The sequence below is a fragment of the Echeneis naucrates genome, chromosome 14 (genome assembly GCF_900963305.1).
Source record: "Echeneis naucrates chromosome 14, fEcheNa1.1, whole genome shotgun sequence".
Classification (NCBI taxonomy): Eukaryota; Metazoa; Chordata; class Actinopteri; order Carangiformes; family Echeneidae; genus Echeneis; species Echeneis naucrates.
The window spans coordinates 10,067,080-10,092,088 of record NC_042524.1 but is presented as its reverse complement, the minus strand read 5'-3'; the positions used below and the strand labels follow the sequence as shown (position 1 = coordinate 10,092,088).

The following is a 25,009-nucleotide window of genomic DNA, read 5'->3' as shown; positions in this document are numbered from 1 at the left end:
CTTTAATGTACTGTAGGTTTGCAGGCTGGCCAACAAGTCATTGCTGTGAAGTACAATAGTTATGAACACACTGTCTGATATTGACCATGTTTCAAAAAACATTAAATGATTAATTATTTTTCTAAATAGGTAGATCCATTTCTCTGTTTTCCATTTCTTTTCAGGGCCTGCATCATATGTTCACTCGATAAAATGTGAATGAATGAATGAATAAATAATTTTAGGCCATATTTTAATACATTCAGATACACTGTGTGATTTTAATGTTAAAGAACACTCCTGAAACCCTGGATCACACAGTTAAAACTGAAAAACGCTTTGTAAAAAAAATGTACATATCATTTTCTGAACAACAGCAGTGTCATGATCGCCATGTTTGCTTATTATGTATTTACATCTTCTGAACTGGTTGGATCACTGAATGTGGACAAACAGGACCTCTGGTGCCTTCTCTGGCATTTCATGAGATTTCGATGTACTTTTGCTTTTCCTGTCTGGTCATGGTGAATTTGATTTAAATCTTCGAAACAGAATAATAATGAAATCTCCCCGAGAGTTTCTAAATGCGAATATGTGGCATACTTTGGCTCACCCATGAACTGTGTGGGAGTGAACAAAATGTTTGGTTCTCCCTCCCTCTGTCACTCATTATTTGTGGCACCTTATACACGGGACAACTGACAACCGCCTCTCCTAATAGATGAATTCTAAAGCTACTGTACTGCTGGGAAACATGAAAAATAAATTTAAATCTACTAAATCAACTGTGTGCCATGTTACAGCTTAATTCAAAGTTCAAAGTGATTTATCTGTAAGTGTTCTCAAATGAGACATTATATTTCGTAGGCCCCTTCTGATCTTGCTTAAGATCTTGTTCCCCCAAACAATAAAAATATTGTTTTACAACAATAATTAAAAAGACCCCCTTTGATAAATTTGAATATTTTAATAACTCTGCACCGAGAGGTCATTATATAGATGTCATTTTTACATATTTTCTTTGCTACCAAACACAGACCTTTTGTGGAACACTGATAACAGAGCAAATTCTTCTCCAGGCGGAAGTGCGTTTTCATCATTTTATAACAGCTAAACTTAAAGATGCTTGTTAAGTAAAATGGCAGCAGGTGGTTTGTCTGTTCCAGGATTTCCCAGGTAAACCCTTCACCTCCTGTCATCTTTCAGCTTTAGGAAGAAACTGGAGCTGTGGCCACTGTGTTCAGAGCTCTGCTGTTGAAAAAACATTTTCCTTTGATATATTTTAAAGGGCATTGTGGAAAACTAACTACATTTGTGCACACTATACTTTCCTCATGTGCAAATATGGGATATGAAGCCTCTGTTCTAAGAGTTGAACGTATTCAACCTTCATCAAAATAAATAGATGCTATGGTAGAACAAGTCTGGCTTTAATTGTAGGAATGTGCACGTATAGGTTTTCTATGAAGCTTGACGTTGGACCAGCAAATGAAAAAAATGAATGAGACCAGCACAAAGTGCTTATTTCATAACTTCTTCTCATATATTTATATAGCAGTTTACTGGTCAATGGTTGAGATCAAACTGGTCATAATTACACTGGAATGAAACATTGCTTGTTGGGCAACTGTAAAAAGGCATTAGTAGGGAAACTTGGCTCTCACAGGTGCCAAACCCTTCCTTAAAAACATCTCCAAAGAAATACACTCTAAGGCATTGGCAGATAACACACAGACAATAGTATAAGCTTGAAGACAGAGCAAAACGCATGTGGCGAGAACACATAGTGAAGTGCAAGCGTCCGTCGTTTTCTTCATCCGATCGTAGACTTTGTTTCCCCGCGGTAAAGAGTCAATAACAAGGAGAGCGAGTGCTATTGTCCCTGCTGTCCTCCACCATCATTTGTGCGTCACAGAATAATATATAAACAGCAAACACACGTGAATCAACTTAGTGCTATCTTTGCTTTTCGACCACCAGCAAACACAAGGGAAGGACTTTTTATTTCGTGTTGCCCATTTTACTGAACCAGCATCAGGAGCATTAGTCCGTGCAATCCGACCTGCCTCAGTTTGACTCATGGAGCTGTTAAATAACCTGGTTTCATTATCAAACACTGAATGTCTGTAAGTTTAAGATCCTTTTTTTGGCATAAAACGTTCATGATTTCTTCCTTGTACTCACTATTAGCAGCTTTGATCCAAATCTATCACATTTACGATCTGGCACTTTCACTTTTTCCTAGATGGCCCAGTCTTGAACCACCATCTATTGATCTAATGAGGTGTAAAGAAGACGAAGGGGAGAACGCAGTGAATTGAAGTGATCCTGTCCATCCTGGTTGGGTTGGCAGGTGATTTCCACACATGTCCAGTAAAATCATTCATCACTGAACTGTGGGCACAGGCCACATGGACAAATGTCAGTCCAGAAGAGACTGGCTGTGTTTCATTTGGAGCGGCTTCTCTGTCTGAAAGTATTTTATTTACAGTCAAATTCCTGTTTTTTTCTGGTACGTCTGTAATCACATTCACCATCTGACTGCAACGGTTTAAAAAGGGGTCACAGTTTTATTCCAATGTAACCAAGCCATTTACCCAACTGAGCATGAACTGTGATTGTTGGTAATCCTCGTGTCCCAGGATTCACGGCTACAGTGCTTGTGTTAAATGCCAACACATCACATACAACGACTGTCTCCAACTACATTAAGCTTTTGCAGGTGGACAAGCTGACATATTTGACACCGGAACTATCACTCAAAGTAATACCCGACACAAATCAGCAGGTGAAACCGGTCGCAATGAGGGAAAACAAGTATACTGGAGTGAAATATGTTTACAAATGCCAAGTTTCATGTCTCAGCCCCAGCACATTTTCTTCATTTTCAGATGTCCCAAATGAAGGTGCAGCCAGTTTGTGCAAAGTCACTGTGATGAACTCTCCGTGTACGAGGTCAGGGATCACACAGGACAAAGCCAAATCAATGAATCCTTCATCATTTATGAATTGCTGTCAGTCTACACAGTATCTATTTAGTTTATTTGTGGATTTAAGAACTACACAGTGTTTTTTTCACTAATTTAGCTTTGTCCTGAAAACTCCTCCACCCATCCACCTGCGCACTGGACACACACAGCGACAGACTGGTCTACTTGTGAAATGCGACTGGTTGATTGCCGTTTGTTTCCCCACTGCAGTGACTGTGATTAGTTGTCAACAGCTTCCTCTACATCCATGTTTTGTGTCAGTATAAATAATAATGTACTCTATGTCACTCCTCTTCCTCATCTTTGTCTTCGTCGTCATCGTCATCATCGTCGTCGTCATCGTCATCGTCATCATCGTCGTCGTCGTCCTCCTCCTCCTCCTCTTTGATCTCCAGGTATTCCAGCCCGACCTCTTCCATCACTGCCTCTCCATCCTCTTCGTGAGATTCTGATCTCTGCCTATTCACCTCACCCTCTTCCACTAACTCCTCGTCCACTTCTGCCAGCAGCTCCTCCTCCTCTTCCTCCTCCTCGTCTTCCTCTTCTAACACATCCGTCTCCTCCTCGTATGAAGAGATAGGTGAGTAGTGTGGGAGGTCAAAGACATGCGGGCTGCTGGGAGCATCCAAGCTGCTGGGGGGAGGTGAGGGGGCAGGAGCAGTGACAGGAATGGTGATGGGCACTGGGATGGAAAAAGCAGGAAATGACTCAGAAGCACACACACTGGCGCCGGCACTGATCTCCTGGACCCTCCTGCGAGTCTGGTTCAGCCCAGCGGTCGTGTTAGAGGCGGCGGCAGGGATGATGGCCATGCCCAGCCCAGAGGTCAGGGCTCGGGGTTCAGGTATGTACTCTCTGATCTCCCCGGGCTCCAGTGGTTCAGGCCCACAGGGGTCGTGCTCACTGCAGGACAGCTTGCCATCTAGCTTGGAGATGAAGAGCAGTCCGTCACGGTGCTGGCAGCAGTAAGAACTGGGGCACATTTCACAGAAGGATGCTGCCTCTTTACCACATATGTCGCACTGGTGCCACGGACATTCCCATCGGCCTGTAATAAATACAGAGTTACAAGCAAAAATGTTATAAACTTTTAGATCATTTACAAACAGTTCATCAGTATGGTTAGAACATTAAGAAATAAAATGAAAATGAAAATGAAATCAATATTTTAGCATAGGATAAAATAACTTTAAAAGACAAAATTAAATGAAATAAAATTGGATCTGGAATTACTCTTCACAATGTGCAGTGCTCACTGACCTGCAGGCCTCTTGGTGAGGTTCAGGCAGTCGGCGTGATAGACTTTAGGACATCCAGGCCTCTTACAGGACACCATCTGTCCTCCGTCTCCGCAGCTGAAACACTCGTCCTCTCTTTCCTTCGTCACCACCACCTTCTTCTTCCTCCTGCCGTGACCTCTCCTCTTCAGCTTCCGACCTTTGTCTTCGGATGGAGGGTTGTTCTGCTTGCAGAGAGACATTGGTGGTGAAAGAACTGTAGTGGAACTTCTTCTGTGGATTTTGAAAAGACTTTTTAAGTAGCCTGAGCGAATCCTTCACTTTTTCCTTCCCCCACTGGAGAAAATAATTGCTGAATTAAAAATAACTTGTACTTAAATTAGTTGTTTAACACATTAGGCAGAGTAGTATTAATTTCATGCCACCCTCCCTCACCTTTGGCCTGACGCCCAGAAACCCGCTGCAGTTTGGTGCTCCACATTTACACACTGTCTTGCCGTTCCCTAAACACTCCAGGTTGTAGTTGAAGGTCAGCTCTGTGCCTGAACACATGCACACAAACAGCTGAAATAAAGAACTGTGGAAGACACCAACTTCATCGCAGATTCAAGCTACAGAGGCCTCATCGTCAAGCCAGCGGAGAACTTTTCCCCTTCATCAGCAGCACATATCTTACATATTCTTTCATGTTTGTGATCCAGGAAAAGTTGTTGGTCTTTATTTCAGCTCCAGAAGAAGCAGCTCACCTGCAGCAACGTCGACCAGAGCAAACAGTCCCACCCGGGTGTCTCCGCTCACAGTCCACTTCTGGGTCTCGCAGTTTGGCTGACAGCTGTGGTTCATGAAGCGAGCCTCGTTCCCTTTCGGCCCAGCATCAATGATTCGGTCCTAACACACACGCACACACATATGTACGGTGAACAATACTATCTATTCGCACTTTTGCACTCATTTTTAAGGCAGTACATTCATTTCTGAACACGCATGAACTGTTATGTATTCATTAATTTTGTCCTTACTGTCAAAACAGATTTAAATTTAAACGTTAAGTTTATAATCCAGCACACATCTGGGACTCCGGGTTCTTAAACACACTCTCTGCTTTGGAGCTTTACCTTGTCCAGAGTTAACATGTAGAAGTTACAGATATCGTTCTCCTGCGCATGTCTGATCCTGGACCTGCACTCCTCCTCGTCAATCACCTCCCCCACATACTCACTCACAAACTGACCCTGGGAGAACAACAAAGGGAGCATTTATTATTTAGCCTGATCCAGTTGACTGAGTGCAAGCACTAGTGTCAGTAGCGTGCTATTAATGATGGTATTGGATTTACCTTCTTGATGTCATGGACACAGCGCAGCCCCCAGCCTCGGGACAGGGTCCTGAAGATCTCCACCTGGCTGTACTGACGCTTGGTGAACGCCTGGTTGAGGCAGCGTTCCCCTGCGGGGCAAACCTGCAAGTTCAGATGATCAAAATATGAGTCTCGAAGGACAGCAGGCAGCACCACAGTCACCCAACAGTCATGATCACAAGATTCCATGTACAGACAGAGTGTGTATGTTTAGGTACACACATTGAGGAGATCTTGGTGCCAAAGAGATGTTTCATTTGGATTTTTTGTACACTGCAGCTCAATAAAGTGTATTTTTTCTGTTAAATTGTCTGGGGCAAAATTTAATAGAAACATTTGAAAAGAAAAAATGATTTGGTGCAGTGCAGCTTAATGATGCCATTATTTTAACAATTTATCATTTCCAAAGAAACAGAGCTGTAAGAAAGAAAACCCATCCCATGCCTTCACCATGTAAAATAAATACCGTCCACTTGACTTCGACTGTCACAATGAAGCAATTCAGAAGGTGGGGGTGGGGGTCTTTCTGTACCTGTGGGTGGCATTCATACAGCAGCATGCGGTTGATGCACTCTGAGTCATTCCCACACGGGCTCTCATCCGTCGCCTTGCAGTTACAGCGCGGGATCTCTGAGAGGTCGGCTGTAAAGATCTGAACCTTTCCTATTGGTCGATTCACCTGAATGGACAAGAAGGTTGAAGCAAATGTGAACTCTTGTATGTTTCTCTATGGTATAGAGAAAGGGATATCAAAGTTTGGGGCTCAAACAGACACCATGGCTTCACATTTAACAAGAAAGCATGAACATTGCAGCATTTCCACACCTTAATGTGCTTGTATGGAGGAGGCTTCCTGTCGTTCTTTCTGTCCTCCTGAAGCTGCCGAAGCTCCTTCTCAGCTTGAAGCTCGCGAAATCGCACAGCTGCCTCCTCCAAAGCTAAAGACGATGATCGACAGTCAGAGAAGCCAGATCATTACTCCATGTAAAAATTGGAAGCACAACAAATGGGATGCACAAAATATAAGTGACTACATAAAACAAAGAATCATATAAAAAAGCAAATGACAAATGTTGCTTCAGGATCTGAGAAAGAAGGCATTTTACTGAACACACTGATACCTTTCTTATAGGTGGCATCAACGCCTTTCCCCATCTTTTCTTTGCTGTTGGCGTCCACATCCATGTAAGGAAAGACTCTGGCCTGGTAGGTCCACAGATAGTCGTTGGAGCCAAAGAAGTGGACAGGGAACTCTCCAACATCGTGTCTCATCCGCTGGATATTCTCTGGGATCGTTTTGGGATGGCTGACCTCCGCTGGCCACCACCTTTATAGAGATGTGAAGAAACACAAAAGACATAGAAGCAGAGGACAAGAGTCGACAATGAATGAAATGAAAAGTGGATGAGCCTGAATCTTTCTCCCTCCGATTTATGCCTGCTGCAGACACCATATTATCTATTTATGTCACATCTGTGGCATAACAGCAAATGTTTGATTTGTGTACATGCTGCTGTACACCAATCTATAGCAGCAAGCTGCAATGTTCAGTGATGTGCGTTAAAAACGACAAAAGCTTTTGGAATGACGGGAAGTAAAACGAGCTTCTTTGTAAAATCTAATAATTTAATGTGTAAACAATTAATTCTTTTACTTCAATTAATTGATTAAGAGTGACATAAACAAATAAAATATTTGAATATAATGCAGACAACAATTTCCAGAAACCAAAAGTAATGTCTCTAAGATGTCTTTTTTCTGACCAACAGTTCAAATATCCAGCTGGCCACTGACCTATACCGGCCAACTTTCACCCAGAGGATGTCCTTGTAGCGGGGCTTCTTCCCAGCCTTGCAGTCGTTGCAGTACCAGCTGCCTTTGGGCATCTCAATGTTCAGACATTCGCGGTGAAAGGCAGCAGGACAGGACTCGCAGCAGAGTAGACTTCCCCCTGAAGCACGGGAGGAAAAAAAAAAACAAAACACAGTTTTTACTGCTGGTTATTTTAGACTGTGCTTTTTCTCAGTAAAGTTGTTCATGTGCTTAAAGTAAAAGTTAAAGTTGATAGCCTTTCTACAGGCAGCACTTCGTTAAGAGCATCAATATGTGCTGATAATATTTAATTGGTCATATTTTGTTTCTAACTAATAGTTTTTGTTTTATAGTATTTCATATTTATTTCAGTTCATCATCTCATGACAGACATACAGCTGGTGACCAGCTGGAGAGGAAAGTTAAACATTAGGTGGCCAAAGAGTCAAATATGATAAACTTCTCATGAGTTGAGCAAATATTGGACCGATTGGGTGGAAATATGATGGACATGGATGGAAAGACGATTTCTGCACAAATTCATGCCAATAGATCTTTTTTTTTAAAGTGTGTGAGTAAAGGAACAGAGGCAGATATTGAACCTACTATAAGCAATTTTTACAGGGAAAGAGAGAAAAAAAATACAGATTGAGGATGAAGAAAAGTCAAACTTCTTTCCTCCCATCAGCAAAATTACATAATATTCAATCTTTTTAGGCCTCTTCTCACCCGAATCAGTTTTTTAAGATTTTGACCAAATCTTCTCTGACTTTGGTCAGAACCAGCCGAGACTGACTCGAAAGCCACACCTACCTTCTGTGCAGACAAAGCACCAGCTGACGTTGACGTGTTCGTGGTTCTTGACGCCACGGCGAGGGGTGAAGTGGTTGGGACAGATGATGCTGTTGTTGGAGAGGATGACACTGCCGGCGGCCATGCAGAGGTCTGTAGCGTGATAGGCCACTGGGCAGCGCACGCAGCGTACCAGACGACCTACGGACAAAAACAGCAGAAGGGGCAGTCAGGGCACGAACATCTGAGAAGGTAAATGTTACGGGCGGATATCTCAGCGGCTTCTGTTTACCTTTAGAAATGGACACACTGTTGGGATTGGCGATGAAGCATGTGAGGCAGACATGGATGGAGCAGCGGAAGCCTCTGGTCACGGGCGCGGTCGGAGCATAGCTGGCGATACACTCACCGTGGTAAAACTTCCCACACACGGGAATCATACAGCGCCGCACATCCTCACTGCGCTTCTTACACACAAAGCATGTGTGGATGCCTGAAAGAAATACAGACATTATATGATTAATTTAATACATAAATAAATATTTAGCTGACAACTTAATTTCATTGTTCAAATGAAAAATGAAAACAAAATCATGATATATTTACATAATATTAAAATCATATATTGTTCCACTGAGCCCGGACCTTTCTGAGGTAACCAATACTTAATTTCTGTGGAGGAGTAATGGTGACAGATTAATTTTCCATTGTCGGGCGTAAAGTTGAAAGTGTAAAGCTGAAACAGAAATGCACCTGATTTGCATTCAGGACAGACAAACTTCCCCTTCGGTGCCTCAGCCAGAGAGATGCAAGGTAGGTGGAACGCTCCACAGCACTGCCCCTCACAGAGCAGCAGCTCGCCTGTCTTTTCACACACCTGAAATGAAAAAAGCAGGCTTTAAAAGACACAGCATAATAACAGTGATTCAGAGTAGCTGCGTAAGACGTGTGGTTCCATTTCCTGTAGTCTGACGGGTAAAGGGTTGTTACCTCTGGGTTTTCACTGGAGATGAGGCTAACGCAATATATACAGGGTGCAGGAAGCCACTCTGGATGCACTGAAGTGGTCTTACCTGACATATGTTCTCCTTCATGGAGGCAGGGCCTCCTCTGTCCCCGATGATCTTCCTTGAGGGTAAAAATGGGTCATCGCACAGCGACAAGTCATCCTTAACGGAGGAAAAGCTGTGAGCCAAGCTGGATAAGTCACCCTTATGACACAAAGAAAAATTTCAGCACAGTGCAGCAATAAACCATTGTCCAAAAGCCTCACAGCTCTCTATGACCAAGAGAAAAGGAAACGATGTCTGACCTCAGACTCTGTGTCCTTTTTGCCTTCCTGTGCCTTAGTGTCCTCTGACAAAGGAGCATCGACCTCTGTTGGCGCCCTCTCCAACTGGCTGGGTTTGGATGGTGTTGGAGGAGTGGCAGGTGCAGGAGTGCTTGGAGTGATACTGGTCTGAATAGAGGGTGTAGGTGCACAGGTGGAAGCCTCTGGGGTCCTCAGTGGGGAGGTGGATGCTGAAAGATGCTTGCTTTTTGATTTTAAAGATGGTGCTCCTGGATCTTGGTGAGATGAAGAAAGATGTGCATTAAAGAAAAGATGGGAAAAGAAGTTAAAGAGAGTTAAAACAACCTTTTAATTTTCATACCACTCTTTCTTTCTCCTCTTAAATCAATGTCATTTCTGAACAATCATTGAACAACATTTTTCTTATGCAAAGCAAAATCTTTCCAACAGGGTTTTTCTTCATTTATCCTTTGTTGGGATACATGGTTTCACTTTGCTTCATTTCAAAAACACTTGATAATAAAAGAAACCAAAGAAGTTAGTTTTCACAAAAGAAAAGAGATGAAAGTTTAAAAATGTACACAGTAAAAAAAGCTACTCCAAAGTAAAGTACACAGTGTTGTCAAATAGTTTACTGACCTGATTGTTGGGCAGGATTTGAATTGTTCTTCAGTGTTTTGACCTGTGAGAAGATAAAAAACATAAATATAATGTAACGTTTTGTGATAGGTGACCAAGTTGTTTTCTGACCTGTGTAAGCTAAAGAGGATGTTTTTGAAGTGTGGCACCGTGATGACCATGTTGGCTTTTTCAGCTCAAGTCAGATCTAATAAATTTTCCTCGTCTGAAGCTGTAAATTCTGAGGTTTCATTGACACTGTGTCAGAGGAGCGGATCTGGTCTTTTGGAGGCAGCAGCTCGTGTTACTGTTGCACTGCTCAGCCTTAAAACAAACTGAACTGAATGTGCACCTTGCTGCAGAGCTTGTATACACACAACACACCGTGTCCATATTGTACCTTCTTCTTGGGCCCCGTCGCGGCCTCTGCCTCCAGACAGTACTCCAGGATCTTCTGAGTTGGTTTTCTCTTCCGCTTCTTCTCCAGCAGAGGAGCATTTCCTGTCAAACAATTAGTTACGAACATAACAAGACTTTTATTTACAAAGGTACACTAGTCTATGAGGCACTTTTTTGCAAAAAAAAAAAAAAATAAATAAATAAAAATAAAAATAAAAAAATATATAAATAAATAAAAAATATATATATATAATGGTCACAGTGTGCAGTACAAGGCGACACACAGGTGTTTTGTTGACAGCAAATACTATCAGGTGCACCAACTACAGAGGAACAGCACAGGCACATTTCATTATACTAAGTAAAGAAAAAAATCTTCCTTGAAGGAAATCCAGTTAAGTTTAAAAATAACAAAAAAAAGAAGCCTCACCATTGCTTTTGACAGGACCATCTGACAGCGCGGGTTCAGCCTCTGGAGGAGGGGTCAGTGTGTCGATGGAAAGCACCGCTGCATCTTGGGGATGTGTGTTTTCAGTGCTTGGAATTTGTAGTTCAGAGGGCATTGTTGTAGTGATTTCCTCAGGAGGTGGTGTCTGTGTTTCAGGAAGTAAGTTCAAGGATGCTTCATCATGTGCGTTCTTGTCTGATCCCGGGGGTTCTGACATGGAGGTAATGGGTTGAGCGGCCTGAAAAAACAGTATGATTTCATTGCCAATCAATGAGTAAAGTTTTATGGGAAGTGTAGTGATGCTTTCTGCCAATGCCAGTATTACTGCACATATATCAACTTGTAGTTACAAGAGATCTTACTTTGGATGGTTATTACCTTTCCAATCAGCTGGAGAGGCTTTTTGGTCTTCTTCCTGGTGGAGAAAATCTGATCGTACTCTTCAGTCCATTCAATCAGCCTCTTGCTTGGTTTTCTTATTCGCTTGTGTGCTGAAAATGATTTTCATTGTGATCAACACAACCCTTTATCAATTTACTTTGAAGTTGGGAAAACTGATTTCAATGGGGCAAAAATGAAATAAACAATGATATTCAACATGGATTCTTTTCATTTCTATATTAAACCACAATCTAAATTCTGATGGTTTTGCGTATAAAACCAAAGACAAATCCTTTGTGCTGACTTTATTTTTCAAACTAGAGAAGTGAACACACTCACTTTGAATATATTGTACAAATGGTTGTTAGCCTCTCTGTGTGTTGGTCTTTGCTCATCCTTCAAAGAGTCTAGTGAGGTGAAACATGCTTCATATTTAATTGAGTAACTATTATTAAAATATGTGCAAACATTTTTGCTGTTGAAATAACTAAATAACTGCTACTTTGCTCCACCTGTTACTGGCTGTAACATTCACCCTGTTCCTGTAGTCATGGGTACAGTGTTTTCAAGTCTATGTTGTTTACATCAAGGCCAATGGTCACTCACACCGCCCATATCAATCTCAAACTAAGGGTCCAGTCGTTGGATGTGACCCCCTCACTCATATTTTTCACTGGGCAGTATGTGTTAAATTTACTCTTTACTATTATGTGATGAATGTGAAGTGTTTATGCAAGTTGTTCTCGAATTCTGAGTTGGATCATGCTTCATTGTGGTTTTAGGCAGAAAGTGTCTTTACCTGTTGGAGCCTTGTCATGTCCTGCAGCGCTGATTATTAAGTTTGCGTTAGTCTCAGTGCAGTCTGCGACTAGGCCGTTCGGCTGTCTGGGACATAGTGAAGTATCAGAGCCCTGCTGCTCCAAAGGATTTGTGTCCTGTAGATTCTCATTAACTCTGCTCCACCTCTCCTCCTCCTCCCCAACTGCTCTTTCACCATCTCCTGCCTGCCGCTTCCAGCTGCTGGCCTGCATGCCCAACAAGGACTGGACTCCTGATGTAGAGTCCCCCGTTGGTAAAGGTGCCATTCCATGAGAGGACTCCACTCCTGGGAATCCAGGTCCAGACCTGGCAGGACGACAAGGCACTTTGCGATTGGCTTTCTTTTTCCCTCCAGTGCAGTTACCTCTTCTGTTATACGGCCTCTTTGACATCTTTCTTGTGCGGCCTTCAGTGTGTATGATCATGATTTCGTCTGGACTTGACTTTGAATTGTTAACGACATCGTCTTGGCCGGTGGGTTTAGTCCCCCCAGGCATCACTAAAGGTTCCTCCTTAACATGTGCACTTGGTGGCCCGATCTCCAGCTCTAAAGGGGCCCCCTCTCGCTCTCTAGTGTCATGCAAGTCCTTCAACATCATGAGAAAAGTGCTGAATTTGTAGTTTGTGTCTGGTTTGAAAGAAATGGGTTTGCCATTGGCATCGTTTGGAACAGACTGAAAGGACACCTGTTCAACGTTTTTAAAGGCCTTCATGAAAGAGAAAGGTGAGGAAGGTGAGGATGAGGAGCAGTTGTTAGAGGACTGATCTTCCCTCTTTGCCTTCACCTTGGAGGTAAGGGGAATGAAGTCCATCGGTGGAGTTGAGGATATTGAGAGGTATTCGTCTTCACTCTTGACATCAGCTTCAATGTCAGTTGAATCAGAAAGCATCAAACGGGGGCTGCTACAGCTAGAGAGTGTGTCGCGATCATACTCACCATTGTCTTTATATTGAGATTTAAGAGATTTAGTTTTAGTGCAAAAGCCTAGCTTGGTTTCTGAAGTCCAAGTGGAGTTACGCGCAGAGTGGCACACAAGGCCCTCTGCCTTTTTAAATGGACTGACGGTTTCCTTCTTCTCGGCCTCCTTCTTCTGGGCTTTCCCCTGCTTCTTCTGCTCCGCCTCCTGCATGGCCTTCAGGGCTCTGGTCATCAGCCGACTGCTGGCTGGAAGATGTGCAGGCTGCTCCTTTATGACTTTTTCCAGTTCGATGGCAACCTGCTTTGATTTGTGGACAACCTTCTTGGATTTTTCAGAAGTCAGGCTTTTGGAACCATGAGCGGCCGTAGATGATGAAGTCCGTTGCCTTGCAGGAGTTACATTTTCAGCTGTTGTGTGCAGTTGGTCAGCAGACGTGCTTATCGCATTGGTAGTGAGATTCTTCTTCTTTTCTGACTGATTACAGGAAGTGGAAGTGGTCACATTGGTTGGGGTTACATTTAAAACTGGTAGGCTTTCTGTCTCTGGGCTCCCTAACTCATCAGTAGAGACACTCACCACATTGGAGGCCGGTACAATTTTCCCTTGTGATGATTCTGGTGAGAGACGGAGCACACCGTTCCCACGTTTAGCTTTTAATTTCACAACTGAAACCTTGATAGATTCTGATTTGAATGCCTGACCTAAGGAGACACTTGGCTTGCCCTCCACTAAGTCTGATTGTTTAGAGGAAATTCTGTTATCTGGTATCTTTTCTTTTTTTGTGCGCTCAGTTTGGTCAATGGTTACATTGGACTTTAGTAACTTCTTAGACCTAATGTCTTTGCGTATTAATTTGACAAAAGGGAGCCGACACTTGGAGACCAAACTAGTTTGTTTTTCTATAACTGCTAATGAGGCAGTAGTGTCAGCATTTAAACTGGACAACGTACTTTTGTTACTTTCCTTTGGCTGAATGGAAATTTTGTCAGTGACACGGACCTTTTTATTAACCGTCATGTCAGCATGTTCAGTTCGACTGAAACTCCTTACATTTTCTGAAAACCTGGATTGCTCACTGAAATCAACTTTCATGCTGGGATCAAGTGTCTTTTTAACATCTATGCTACCAAACTGTTCAGATGCCGGGCCAGTAACAGTGTTGTCGGGTGTATTACTGGGTGCCAGTCTACGCTTGGAGTATCCACACTTGTCAGAGGGAACACCGGCCTCAACAGAGACCGGAGACTTCTGTTTGTCTGACAGTCCTGACTGGTCAGCATCGCTGCCAGTTACGCCGAAGGATCTACTGGCAGGTGGGCTATTTTTACATTTATGACTTCCTGAATGTTCAGGAGGCAGATTTGCTTCAGCAGGTATCAAAGTCTTATGCTTGTCAGACAGCCCTGCATGGTCACTGGTCCCACCGCTGGAGGAGACACTTGTAACCAGCATCTTCTTACTAACAACTGACTGGTTCTTCTTCTTACACGATGCCTTGCTAAACAGAGTACGGTCTGGCATTGGACTGGTTGTTTTAGGTCGCCTGTCTTTGCCTGATTTACTGAACCAAAGTCCACTCTGAATTTCTGGCTGCTTCTTCACCTCTTTGACAACTGTCACAGACAGCTGAGTAGGAACTAGCTTAGGCTGACGTTCAAGTGCTTTAGGACACAAAATCTTAGGGACTGAGTCGAGGTCTGAGTATGGGCATTCTCCATTCTCTCTATCTGACTGGTCTGGGCTATTGCGCAATGTCTTTTTAGAGTGTTTACTACACTTGTCTTTTGATGATTTACTTAGTTTCTTCTTTCCAGAAGATTTTCTTAAAGTGCTTGGCTTTGCTGGAGCAGTTATTAGGGATGAAACGGACACATTGTTGATGTGTGATGTCTCAGGGTTCGGGTTAGAGACAGGTGAAGGGGAGGGAGTAAATGTTGGATGGGCCTTGGTCTTTCTCTCCGGTGTGGTGCTGTTGTGGAAGACATCATCTATCGATGAAGAAATAGAGGAAGCCATTTTGGGTCTCTGTGGAAGAATAGATTCAGCTTCTGCCACACTGGATTTCCAGGAGTCCTGATAACGCTTAGGAATCTATAAAAAGGACAAACAAAACAAAAGCAGTCTGTGAATTTATGAGTCTAAATTCTGTTTTAAAGAGAAAAAAATATATATTTTTTGGTGCGCAAGCTCTCTAATATTGTCCAACACTATGATCACCCAGAAGCAATGACATGGACGAGATTTTATTAAGGCACTGAAAAAATATTAATTACAGTGTATTTGTAGTTCTGCTCCCTTTGCTTCCCCCTCCGACGCAGTAGGGGGAGCTGTTCAAATTCAAAGCCTCCATGGAAAGTGCGAGTTGATTTTTCCTCCACCCAAACGAGCTCCTTAGGCTCACCAAAGGTCCTGACATGGTACAGCCTACAGGGCCGATCATTGGGCTCTGAGACAACGACAAAACATCAGCCTTAATCTCATGAGCTGCAAATTGAAATCACATCAACCTGCACAGGAAGTACAGTGCACAGAGTGAAACGTCAAAGTACAGGCAACTTGCTAGAAAAATTGAGCCGTACAAAAACTCTGACGTTTAAATATCACAAAGTATTAATCACTATATAAAAAAAATATATATAAAATTAATTTGTTCTTGAATATTTAAATTCACATGGTTGTTATGATAGGATTTTACATGTAGATGTCAGTGAATACAGCTGACATATAGAGCATCATTAAATGAGGCAGGTCACTGATGAATTAAAGCCATTGGTTGAGAGTATGATGCAATTTTTGTGAAAGGTCAAATTCAATTCTGGAAGTGAACGTTTTTGAAGTTCGAGCACAATACTGACCCAAAATGGCATACCAATAATGGGATAGTGAGTAAAAACAGCAATCCAAGTCCCACCTTTCTCTCTGTGATAGTTTCCCTGTACAGGGTCAATGATCACCTCACAGGGCCACCAGGGTCTTCGGCTGAACTTTGCCCAAATAATCTCACCCTCTAAATGCTTCACAGGGGGCAAAGGCTTTTTCTTCTGGCTGTTCTGCTGAAGACAAGATGACAATGGAGAACAAAATTGTAATGAGATGTCTGAAAACAAGATTTGCATTCCACCAGCTGTGCTTGAAAATAACATCCATCATGACCCGTTGCATTTCAACGTGCATTGAGAGTACAGTCCAAGGCGTCAATGTGCAGATGTTGGATAATCTAAAATATGATAATTCACTAATTATTGTGCCATCCTATTCAACAAAGGTGCGTTCAAAATCCTAATTTTGACCTTGTCACACTTTTCCAGGCCTTTGTAAGTCTTAATGTAAACTGTTGTGGCAGGAAATGTGATTCTACTGTGAAAACATCAAAGAGGCTGGAGGCAGCAGTGCCGGGATATATAGAGAACTGAAACTGAACATAAAGATCCACTTAAAAGTTTTCTCCATTCAGTAGTGAATCTAAGTTGTGACACACAGTTGAAAGCTACACGCTCGGTTAGAATAATTTCATGATATAATATAATGATATATGATATCATTTCAGGAAATACATGTTGTGGTTTGCTTTTTATCAATGAATTTCATCTAACCTAAGAGAGGAGCAAACAAACGAGATGATGACACTGACAGTGGCAAAGACAAATGGTGAACCGTAGTGTTTCAAATCACCTGCTCTATGTTTAACTGTCTTTTACGTTGTGTTCATAGCGGGTCAAAGGTTTCAGCATCCTGCTGAGGCTTCCTGCAGACTTTTTTTTTTTTCTGTGATCTCAATTAAGCTAAAAGCGGACTATCAAAATATTAGAAGTGGAGGCTCCTATCTTCCCCCTGAATGTAAACATTGGTATCTGCTCACAGCAGCAGGTTGAGCGGACTGGTGGAGTACGCTGGCAGGCCTGAGTTATGACTGGTATGTAGCTCGACAGGCCAGAGGGCCAATATTGACTGCTGCTATGATCTGACCTTGGTGGAGCATTTTGAAGGAATTGTTCCACATTTTGGGAAATTGACTTTATGATACAGAGTTACAGCCGCCTTACCTGTCTCTTAAAGGAGATGCATGCCTGTTTTACACACCAGAGTTGGAGTATGACAACAAATATGAAAAAAAAAGTGCAAACAGGATGGCATCCAACAAATAGTTTGTTTTTTTTTTTTTAGTCAGTTGCTTTAGTAAGGAAATGATTCAAACAAGGGCAGCTAGCTATGAGTTTATTTTGATTTTGCTCATAATTTGAACTCCTCATTGCTTCTGTGTCCACATTTGGACGTTGGAGGGTATTGATGGATGGCAGGAGAAGCAAAGGTGATGTCATTAAAGTCAGTGATGACGAGTAATTGCTTCACTCATACATCTGCTCAGGGTTCTGCATGGCAGCTCACCTTCACACTGTCATGGCTTACCGGATGTGAACACTATTACCCGATATTGACTGGGGATGTTGGTAATGTTATTAGTGTCACCTCTGCTTTTCCTGCAATGAGAAGTCAAAATAACTGCTATATTCGCATTGGCAACCCTGTAAACTCATTTATTCAAATCCTCTGTACTGTCATTGAGTCATACAGTGTATTAGGTATGATGCTCTCTTCTCTTCCCTTAAATGTTATATAAGTCATAAAAAGGTTTTGAAGTTAACAAAAGTAAACAAAAAAAGTAAAGTGTCAACAGAAGCAGAGCCTTAAAAGAAAAGAAAATCTAACATAGCCAAAATTGAGTTTGATTAAAACCGTCACGCGCTCTTGTCTTCAGTGTTTTCAGTGATTCAGTGTTTTAACTGTGTTTTTGATAGAAATAGAAGCAGCTGGGCACTTGAGGTTTTAAAGTACCTTGTTTATCTCCATGAATAGGAGGTCACAGCAACGGCATTACCTGCTGACAGGTGAGCAGACCGAGTCAGGGAGCAGTTCATGGCTAACTTCTGCTGTAACTTATTGTAGCTCAGCTCCCCCCTCCGACCCAGCCCTTCAACTCAGTGTGCCACAGCGTGGGAAGTTCTGTTATATGTGAACGTTTTCCTTCAGTTCTTCGCAAAAACAAGATCATTGTGTTTATCAGTGACAGAGCTGTGGTTGTGGAAGCAAATCTTCCTTGTATTTATAATGACCAACATTGTGTTGAGAATAGTTGAGATGACAAACGTGAAAAAAAAAGTTGTGATCCCACACCATGACAATTATTCTCTGGGCAGGTGAAAGTCAGTCATCTCACATGAAGCCATTTTGAAAATGAGTGATGTTGTCAATAAACTTAAAAAAAAAAAAAAAAAAAAAAAAAAAGAAAATTAAAAAGCTGTATGTTTGTGTAGTAGTGAGGCTGCTGTTGCTAAAAAACCCTAAAGACCAGTTAATGCGTGCCAGGTTTTACTAGAAGTAATAAGGGTTAGACTTGCCAGTGAATGCCTTGAGGGACTATCCATAAACAGGAACAGATCAGTATCGCTCTCCCACTCATCCTCAGAGCCGTCCCAGTATCTCCTGCGTTGACCCGAGGATTGCGACCGTGTGACCACCTTGGCTGACGACAGGTTAACATCCTTAGAGTCCGAACTTAAGTGTCCAGGAGTGGACTGAAGAGCATTCCCCACCCTGTCATGTTTGTCCGCCAAGCCCACCATTGGTGACACTGTCCCTCGCACTTGATCATTGTCGTCATCCTCAAATAAAGACGATTCAAAATGGAGGAAGCCATTGGCGAAGGGACTGTTGCTGTCAAGGGAGAAGGCCGGGCTGGGTGGGCTTGAAAAACAACCTTCTGACTTTTTTTCTGAGGTGATGTGATCACGCCGATTGACTTCCACCAAATCTCTACTTCCTGTTTGGACCTGGGACTGTTTTTGTGAGGAGTGTTCAGAGGAGTTACCCAGGCTCTCCTCCCTGCCAGTATTCTGGGTGCCAGAATAATCCCTGCAAGTGCCATCATTCCACGAGTCTCTCTCCTTATCCTTCCCCCTCTCCTTCTTCTTATGTAACCCCCACTCCCAGCTCCTCTCCGGTTCCCTCACTGGCAGGACCAGGTCAGGCTGGCTCACCATGGTGGTGAGATGTTGCAGCCTCCTCAAAGGACTGTATGTAGAGGAAGAGGAGGAGGAGGTGGAGGAGGAGGAGGAGTGGTCCCTTTGTGTGAACCCAAATACGGACGCATGCTTGAGGGAGGAGGTGGCAGCAGACATGGTTAGGCCAATCCTCTGGTCATGGTGTCTAGGGGAGCTGGTGTGGCTGGAGAGGTCACGGCCAGGGGTCAAAGGGCAGCTGGACTGATGAGTCTCTCTGCCAGGGCCTGCATAAGGCCCGCTCATGCTGGCATGGTTCCTTCCTGAAACAGACACGTTGCCATCAGTGTGGTACCTGCATTCTTGGCACCAAGGACAAATACGTTTGGATGATTTTAAAACATTAACTTCATCACTGTTCTTAGTCCCTGGAATTTGCTTGGAAAAAGTCTTCCACCAATTGGCACCAAGTTGTAATTTGGGATATTTTCATTGACCCTTATTTAGCATCTCTTCAACAAATTACACTTAGTAATGTGTCATAGCACGTTTCCACAATCTGTCCCTCATTCAATACCATGTCACAACGTTCGTGCAGCTTAACTAAAGTTAACCCAGGCAGCTGGTGATGAGATATTTTTAAAAGTGACAGAAGAAAGGCACAGCTCAGACATCAGATCCATAAGCACAACACAGTCTGCCGTCATGTGATGTCAAAATTTAAGCGTAAACGCACTCACTGAGAAGAGCGGAGCGACCTAATGTGACATTTCAGGAGAGATTCTGCGCCAACACCGCAGACCCGCTGAAAAAAGCCTTTTAGGAAAAAATTATCGCGATATGACGAAGATGTCATTAAGCCCGTAAGGTCAGCAGCCTGTAAACTCACACACATAAGCACAGGATGTGCACACAATAAACCCTGTACGATTATTACGGCGCATCATGTGAAAATTCATCCCGATGTTAAAAGCGCCGGCGCTGAATCCGACCTGGAATTAAAATGGACCCGCTCGCGTGCGTGCGCGCGCGTGTGCCTAACGCGCGCGTGCGTGGGTGTGTGCATTCGCGCTTGTGTGTATAGGTGTTTGTGTGCGAGTGTGTGTGTGTGTGTATAGGTGTGTGCAGCTGTGTGACTTACAGTGGGTCCATGATTGCACGAGACAGAAACACAAACGCCACATAACATGCAGAGACAGCGACACACACAACGGGTTCACGCACACACACACACCGACTTGACACTCACGGACGCACACGCGTACTTCTACAAGGCTTCCCTCCGACAGATGCAGGGCTGTGTGCATCTAACAACAAAATCACGGAGAAAACGCCAAATGACACGGGATCTGTCGCGAGAATCTTACCATTCCGGTGTCGCCCACCGCACAACGGACCCTCAACCCGCTCATTTAGGCGTTTAAAAGTGCCAATTTCCAATTTTTTGAAAGCGGATGAGGAGAGTCCCAGCGGCAACACTACTAGGCCTGGATCCTGTGAAACGTACTCACTCACCCCCCCTCCTCTCTCTCTCTCTCTCCACCTCCCTCCCTCCCTCCTCCTCCTCCTCTCTACATGCGCTAAAGCCTGATCCAGCGGCCCCTGGTTTGGAGATTCAGGCGCGTTGTGCTCCTCCAGCGACACTCCCACTTTCACTTTGTGGTCAACTACAACTTTCTAATGCACCCCCCCTCCCGTTCTGTGGATTTTTGCTCAGGTTTTGCTGCCAGCAGTCTCTGCCTGCCCTCTGAAAAATCAGTCTCTGCTGTGCGCACTGCCAGTCGTCACCACTGCCTCCCTCCCCAGCCGGTCCACAGCATTGAGCACAGAGGGGGCCATCAATCTCTCTGAGGGTAAAAAAAAAAAAAAGAAATAATAATAACTTCATCTCCCCCCCACCACCATAGAAAATAATAATAATAATAATAAAATGCTCCGGATCACTCCCAAAATAATCGCCCCGCCCCACTACTTAATTAAAAGCATCAATTATTTACCAAGTCAGGCCGCCATCACCAATGACATGCCACATAACAAACTTGTGCCAACAACTGGCATCATCATCATCATCATCCTCACCACCAACACCAGCCAGGCACGCACTGGGGCAGCACACATGGAAATGAGGCGAAAAAAATAAATAATTGAAGTGTCATTAAAAAAAATATACAAAAAAAAGATGTCCTCCACCACTGCTACGTCTGAGGAGCAGTGAAATGGAGCTGCAGGCTTTACCCGGAAAAACAGCTGAGTTTCCCTCCCTGAGACGAGTTGCTGTATAGTCTCTGGCTGCTCACCCGGTCCCTTCAAAATGGAGTCCTCCAGCCTGAGAGGAGGAAAAAAAAAACAGGCCACAAAGTGTTAATATATGCTCGATATAAAGTTCACCCAGCCACGGAGGAACTGGGGCTCAAAGCGCACCTCTGCTGAGCCGTGGAGGTGTTTGTTGGGGGGTGGGTGGGTAGGTGCAGGGTCCGGGATCAGCTCTGGATCAGCAGCAACATTTTCTTTACATGTTGTGCCTCCCAAAGTCACTGAGCGTCTCTGCCACGACAGGGCGACTGAGGCACAGCCATCCTCTGGTGTGCGTGTGAATGCCAAAAAACCGCACATCTGAAAGCATTACCCCCACCCCCACCCCCCCAAAAAAAAAAAATAACCAACCAAAAAACAAAAAACACAACACTTGATGGCACTTTTAAGCGTCGACTGTGCTGGTGTGGTTTCTGGTTTTATCCCCATAAAGAGAAAACAAACGCTGAGCTGCTCTTTTTGTTCAGACTCGGAGGGCTGAAGGAAACTGCAGCTCTCGGCCGGTGAGACCGAGCTGACAGACATGCGAGATTTTCTGCCTGTGGTGTGTTTGATTGTCATGCTCAGGCTGTGTAGATGTGTCACGGTCATGGCGGGCAGGGGGCTGGGGCGGGGGTGGTGGTGGTGGGGTTTGTTTCAGGTGTAGGAATATCTCTGACACTCTCCACCGGGTGTCGGTTTGGGGGGGGGGGGGGGCGGCGGATGTGACCGACACGGCCGCCGTACAGCAGAGCCTGCTCTCCTCTGGGAGACTCTGCAGAAATAAATGTGACATGCAGGGAAATAAAAAGTCCACCGGGTCCCTGCAGGTCAGCTGTGGACATGATACGGTGGAAATCAGCCACACTTACTCCGCTGTTTGCGGGTTTCTTTTTTTGTCTGGGGGGAGAGGGAAGAAGGGGGGGGGGCACAGTCAAGGCGGAAACGCGAATAATTGCATTTGCTTTGCAGCTCGGAGCTTTGCAGGAAAGCAGAGTGGGGCGAGAGGGAGACTTATGGAGCGGAGACAGAGGGGGAAGAGACGTCCAGGCAGGACGGGGCCTGCTCCGGGTTTTGCGCAGCGCCGAATAGCGCCGCGGTCCGGCGGCTCTGCGCATCTTTCCCTGGCTGAAGCGTCATCACCAGGCCGCTGCTGAGCCGGAGTCACTCTGAGCCACACTGCTACGTGACCTCCCACCGCTGCGTCACACGACAGGACACCGTGAGCCTGAAATAAATAAGCAATTTAAACAATTTAAACAACCACCACAAAAAAAAAATCATCTAATCACAGTGAAAATTCAACGCTCGGTTCCTGACAGTTTTAGTATTTTGCTAATGACAATCAGTCTTCGTGTAGCTTTTACTCCACTGTTGGAAATCAAACAGTTTAAGCCTCCAACATGATGAGACACGAAACCAAAACCTCCCTAAAGTAGTAAAAAATAAACTCGTTCAGCCCCTTGATGGTTGTACTTCTGTCATTTCAAAAACCACCATAAATGAAACCAGACTAGACTACAAGTACTCACTTAGTCATTTCCAGTGTAACAGTCCTGTCAGAGGAATTGTGTGAAAATGAAAAGCACACACGGAGAAATGTTCTAACATATTGTTGGTCTGAGATGATGCATCACATTTTATAAGCAGCTCTTATGTTTAGCATTTAAAACGTGATACACAACTAATTTATTGTATTTCCCTGTGACCTCCAGTAGAGTATAAAGTAGTTTAAAATGAACCAAACAAACAAACACATTAATTATAGGTGGTGTAATAAAAAATGAAGTAAACTGTTTTTTGAGGCTGGTCAGGCTGAAGGCTGCCAGCCCAGCAGGTGGGATGTGGCATTTACTCAAATACTGTACCTAAGTGGAGTTTTGGGGAGCTTGGACTTAATTAGAAAATATCCATCTAATGCTATGGAGGACAATCTTCAACCTGTTTGGCTTGTGAGCCTTTGCAACAGCAATGTCTAAGGCACCAGAACCAAAAGCTAGCTGTTTGGTGACTACGACCCCCAGAGTCTGCAGTAAATTCACACGGACATCCAGAAACCAACCTATGGTTAAATCTTAGTGTATAATCTTCCAGGTAATTTGTGTGTTTTCTTTCAAAATGAACTGAGGCTAGAGGCGCATAAAATCCAGGAAGCATTTCAAATCAACTTTGCTGCTCAAGTAACTTTGTGCCCACAAGCTAGGTTTCTCACTCACAGCATGTACATACAGCTTTAGAGCGCCGACCTGTTACTGGTGTGCAGTTTTCATCATTGCAACAACATACAATTTGCAGAAACAAGACAAATTCAGTTGTTCATTTAGGCCCAGAAGAGGCAGCTTTGTTGGTTTGTTTGTTTGTGGAGCAGCCACAGAGGTTTAGTTATGTGGCTTCTTTCTAACTCACCAACATCAGACTCTTGCAGTGTGATGTGTCAACCTGATGCCTGAAGGTAAATCCCCAGACTTCCCACAGGCTTCTCCGGAAACACAAAAGGCTTTGTGTAAATTGCTAAACATCTCTACTAATACTAATAGTTTCCTAGGCCTGTAAATGGAAAATCTTTTAATTCACAAACATGTTTAAAAGTGTTTTAGTGTTTTAGTTTGGAAGTAATGAAAATTAAAGGGGTTAAAAGGGATTTCAATTCAGAAATGCCATTACAGTTACCCATGCCAGCAGTCTTCAGTTAGTTTAAGTAATGCAGTAATGGCAATAACCATGAAATGAAAGTAACATGTAAATCTGGGGCTTTTTCTGCGCCCACCGTTTGCAGCAGCCTCATGGTGCCGAGGATGAGCCGGTCTTGCTAGGCCCCCTGTCTCATTTCTGATGTTTATGGACTGTTAGCATCTTTACTAAAGAGACATTCCACCTTTAAATTTTCTTTTGATTTCTTTTAAATATCAGTTTCAGGCCAAACTCAACAATACCAATACAAAAAAGAGCAAATATTGGTACATAGAAATGTTGTACATACGTTTTTTTAATGTTCTTTTTTTTCCTTTACTCAACTCACATTCAAGTTTTTCTTGTGGCCTTTTTCACATTTCTCCATGCAAAGGGTCTATGTCTTCATTATTTAGCTGTTTCACAGTTGGCTGTGCACGAGGCTGTGGTAATAAGTACATTAGATGGATTTTATTTGTTTATTTTTTTTATGTATTTTATTTTATAATTTTTTGATAAAGAGCTCACGATTTCGTAATCAGTCAATAAAAATCCCATGTAAAGAGTTGATGTGTCCACTAGAGGGAAGCAGAGCACATGACATAAGGTGAGCGCTTAAGAAGTGAGCAGGGTGATTGAATTCAAAGCCTGATAATTTGTATTTATGACCCTCAACCTTATTTGACTGGGACATTATCTTTTTACCTGATAAGATGATGTTCTAGGTTCATCCATCTTATAAATGAATGAATGAAGCTGATAGTAACCGAACAGTATCAGAACATCAGCAGCCGACACCATCAGTAACACGCTGATTTCACCGTACTGCTCCCTAACGTACAATTTCAGGTTTTTATTGATGTCTTTCAACTTGATTGCCGCTTTCAGAGTGAAGCAGGAGGTTTCTGCTCACTGTCTGAAGCTGCACAAATGAATCACCCGTGTTGGTGCCGATGTGTGGGAACACGTGTGTGCTGTGTGGGTCACCTTGTAGTGGTCATCATGTC

At 43.5% G+C, this 25,009-nt stretch overlaps 1 protein-coding gene across 5 annotated transcripts; it reads right to left on the bottom strand.

Annotated features, from left to right (window-relative positions):
- Positions 1 to 840: 840 nt before the first annotated feature.
- nsd1b (nuclear receptor binding SET domain protein 1b) lies at positions 841 to 21,574 on the bottom strand. Of its 5 annotated transcripts, XM_029520098.1 has the most exons (25): positions 21,462 to 21,574; positions 21,276 to 21,366; positions 18,441 to 19,363; positions 15,956 to 16,097; positions 15,318 to 15,490; positions 12,105 to 15,135; positions 11,303 to 11,415; positions 10,907 to 11,162; positions 10,478 to 10,578; positions 10,099 to 10,141; positions 9,481 to 9,734; positions 9,242 to 9,379; positions 8,922 to 9,045; positions 8,461 to 8,661; positions 8,190 to 8,369; positions 7,359 to 7,515; positions 6,686 to 6,891; positions 6,390 to 6,502; positions 6,097 to 6,243; positions 5,544 to 5,666; positions 5,323 to 5,439; positions 4,954 to 5,095; positions 4,643 to 4,749; positions 4,230 to 4,434; positions 841 to 4,017 (listed from the first exon to the last, which is right to left on the bottom strand). In XM_029520098.1, the coding sequence occupies exons 3-25, from the start codon at positions 19,344 to 19,346 to the stop codon at positions 3,254 to 3,256; spliced, it is 7,743 nt and encodes a 2,580-aa protein (XP_029375958.1). In that variant the 5' UTR covers positions 19,347 to 19,363; positions 21,276 to 21,366; positions 21,462 to 21,574; the 3' UTR covers positions 841 to 3,253. The 5 variants fall into 5 exon arrangements, 4 of the variants coding, with proteins under 4 accessions (XP_029375958.1, XP_029375957.1, XP_029375959.1 ...); XM_029520097.1 differs by lacking the exons at positions 21,276 to 21,366; positions 21,462 to 21,574 and adding an exon at positions 20,408 to 20,531; XM_029520099.1 differs by lacking the exons at positions 21,276 to 21,366; positions 21,462 to 21,574 and adding an exon at positions 20,408 to 20,531 and having other exon boundaries at positions 4,230 to 4,431.
- Positions 21,575 to 25,009: the final 3,435 nt, after the last annotated feature.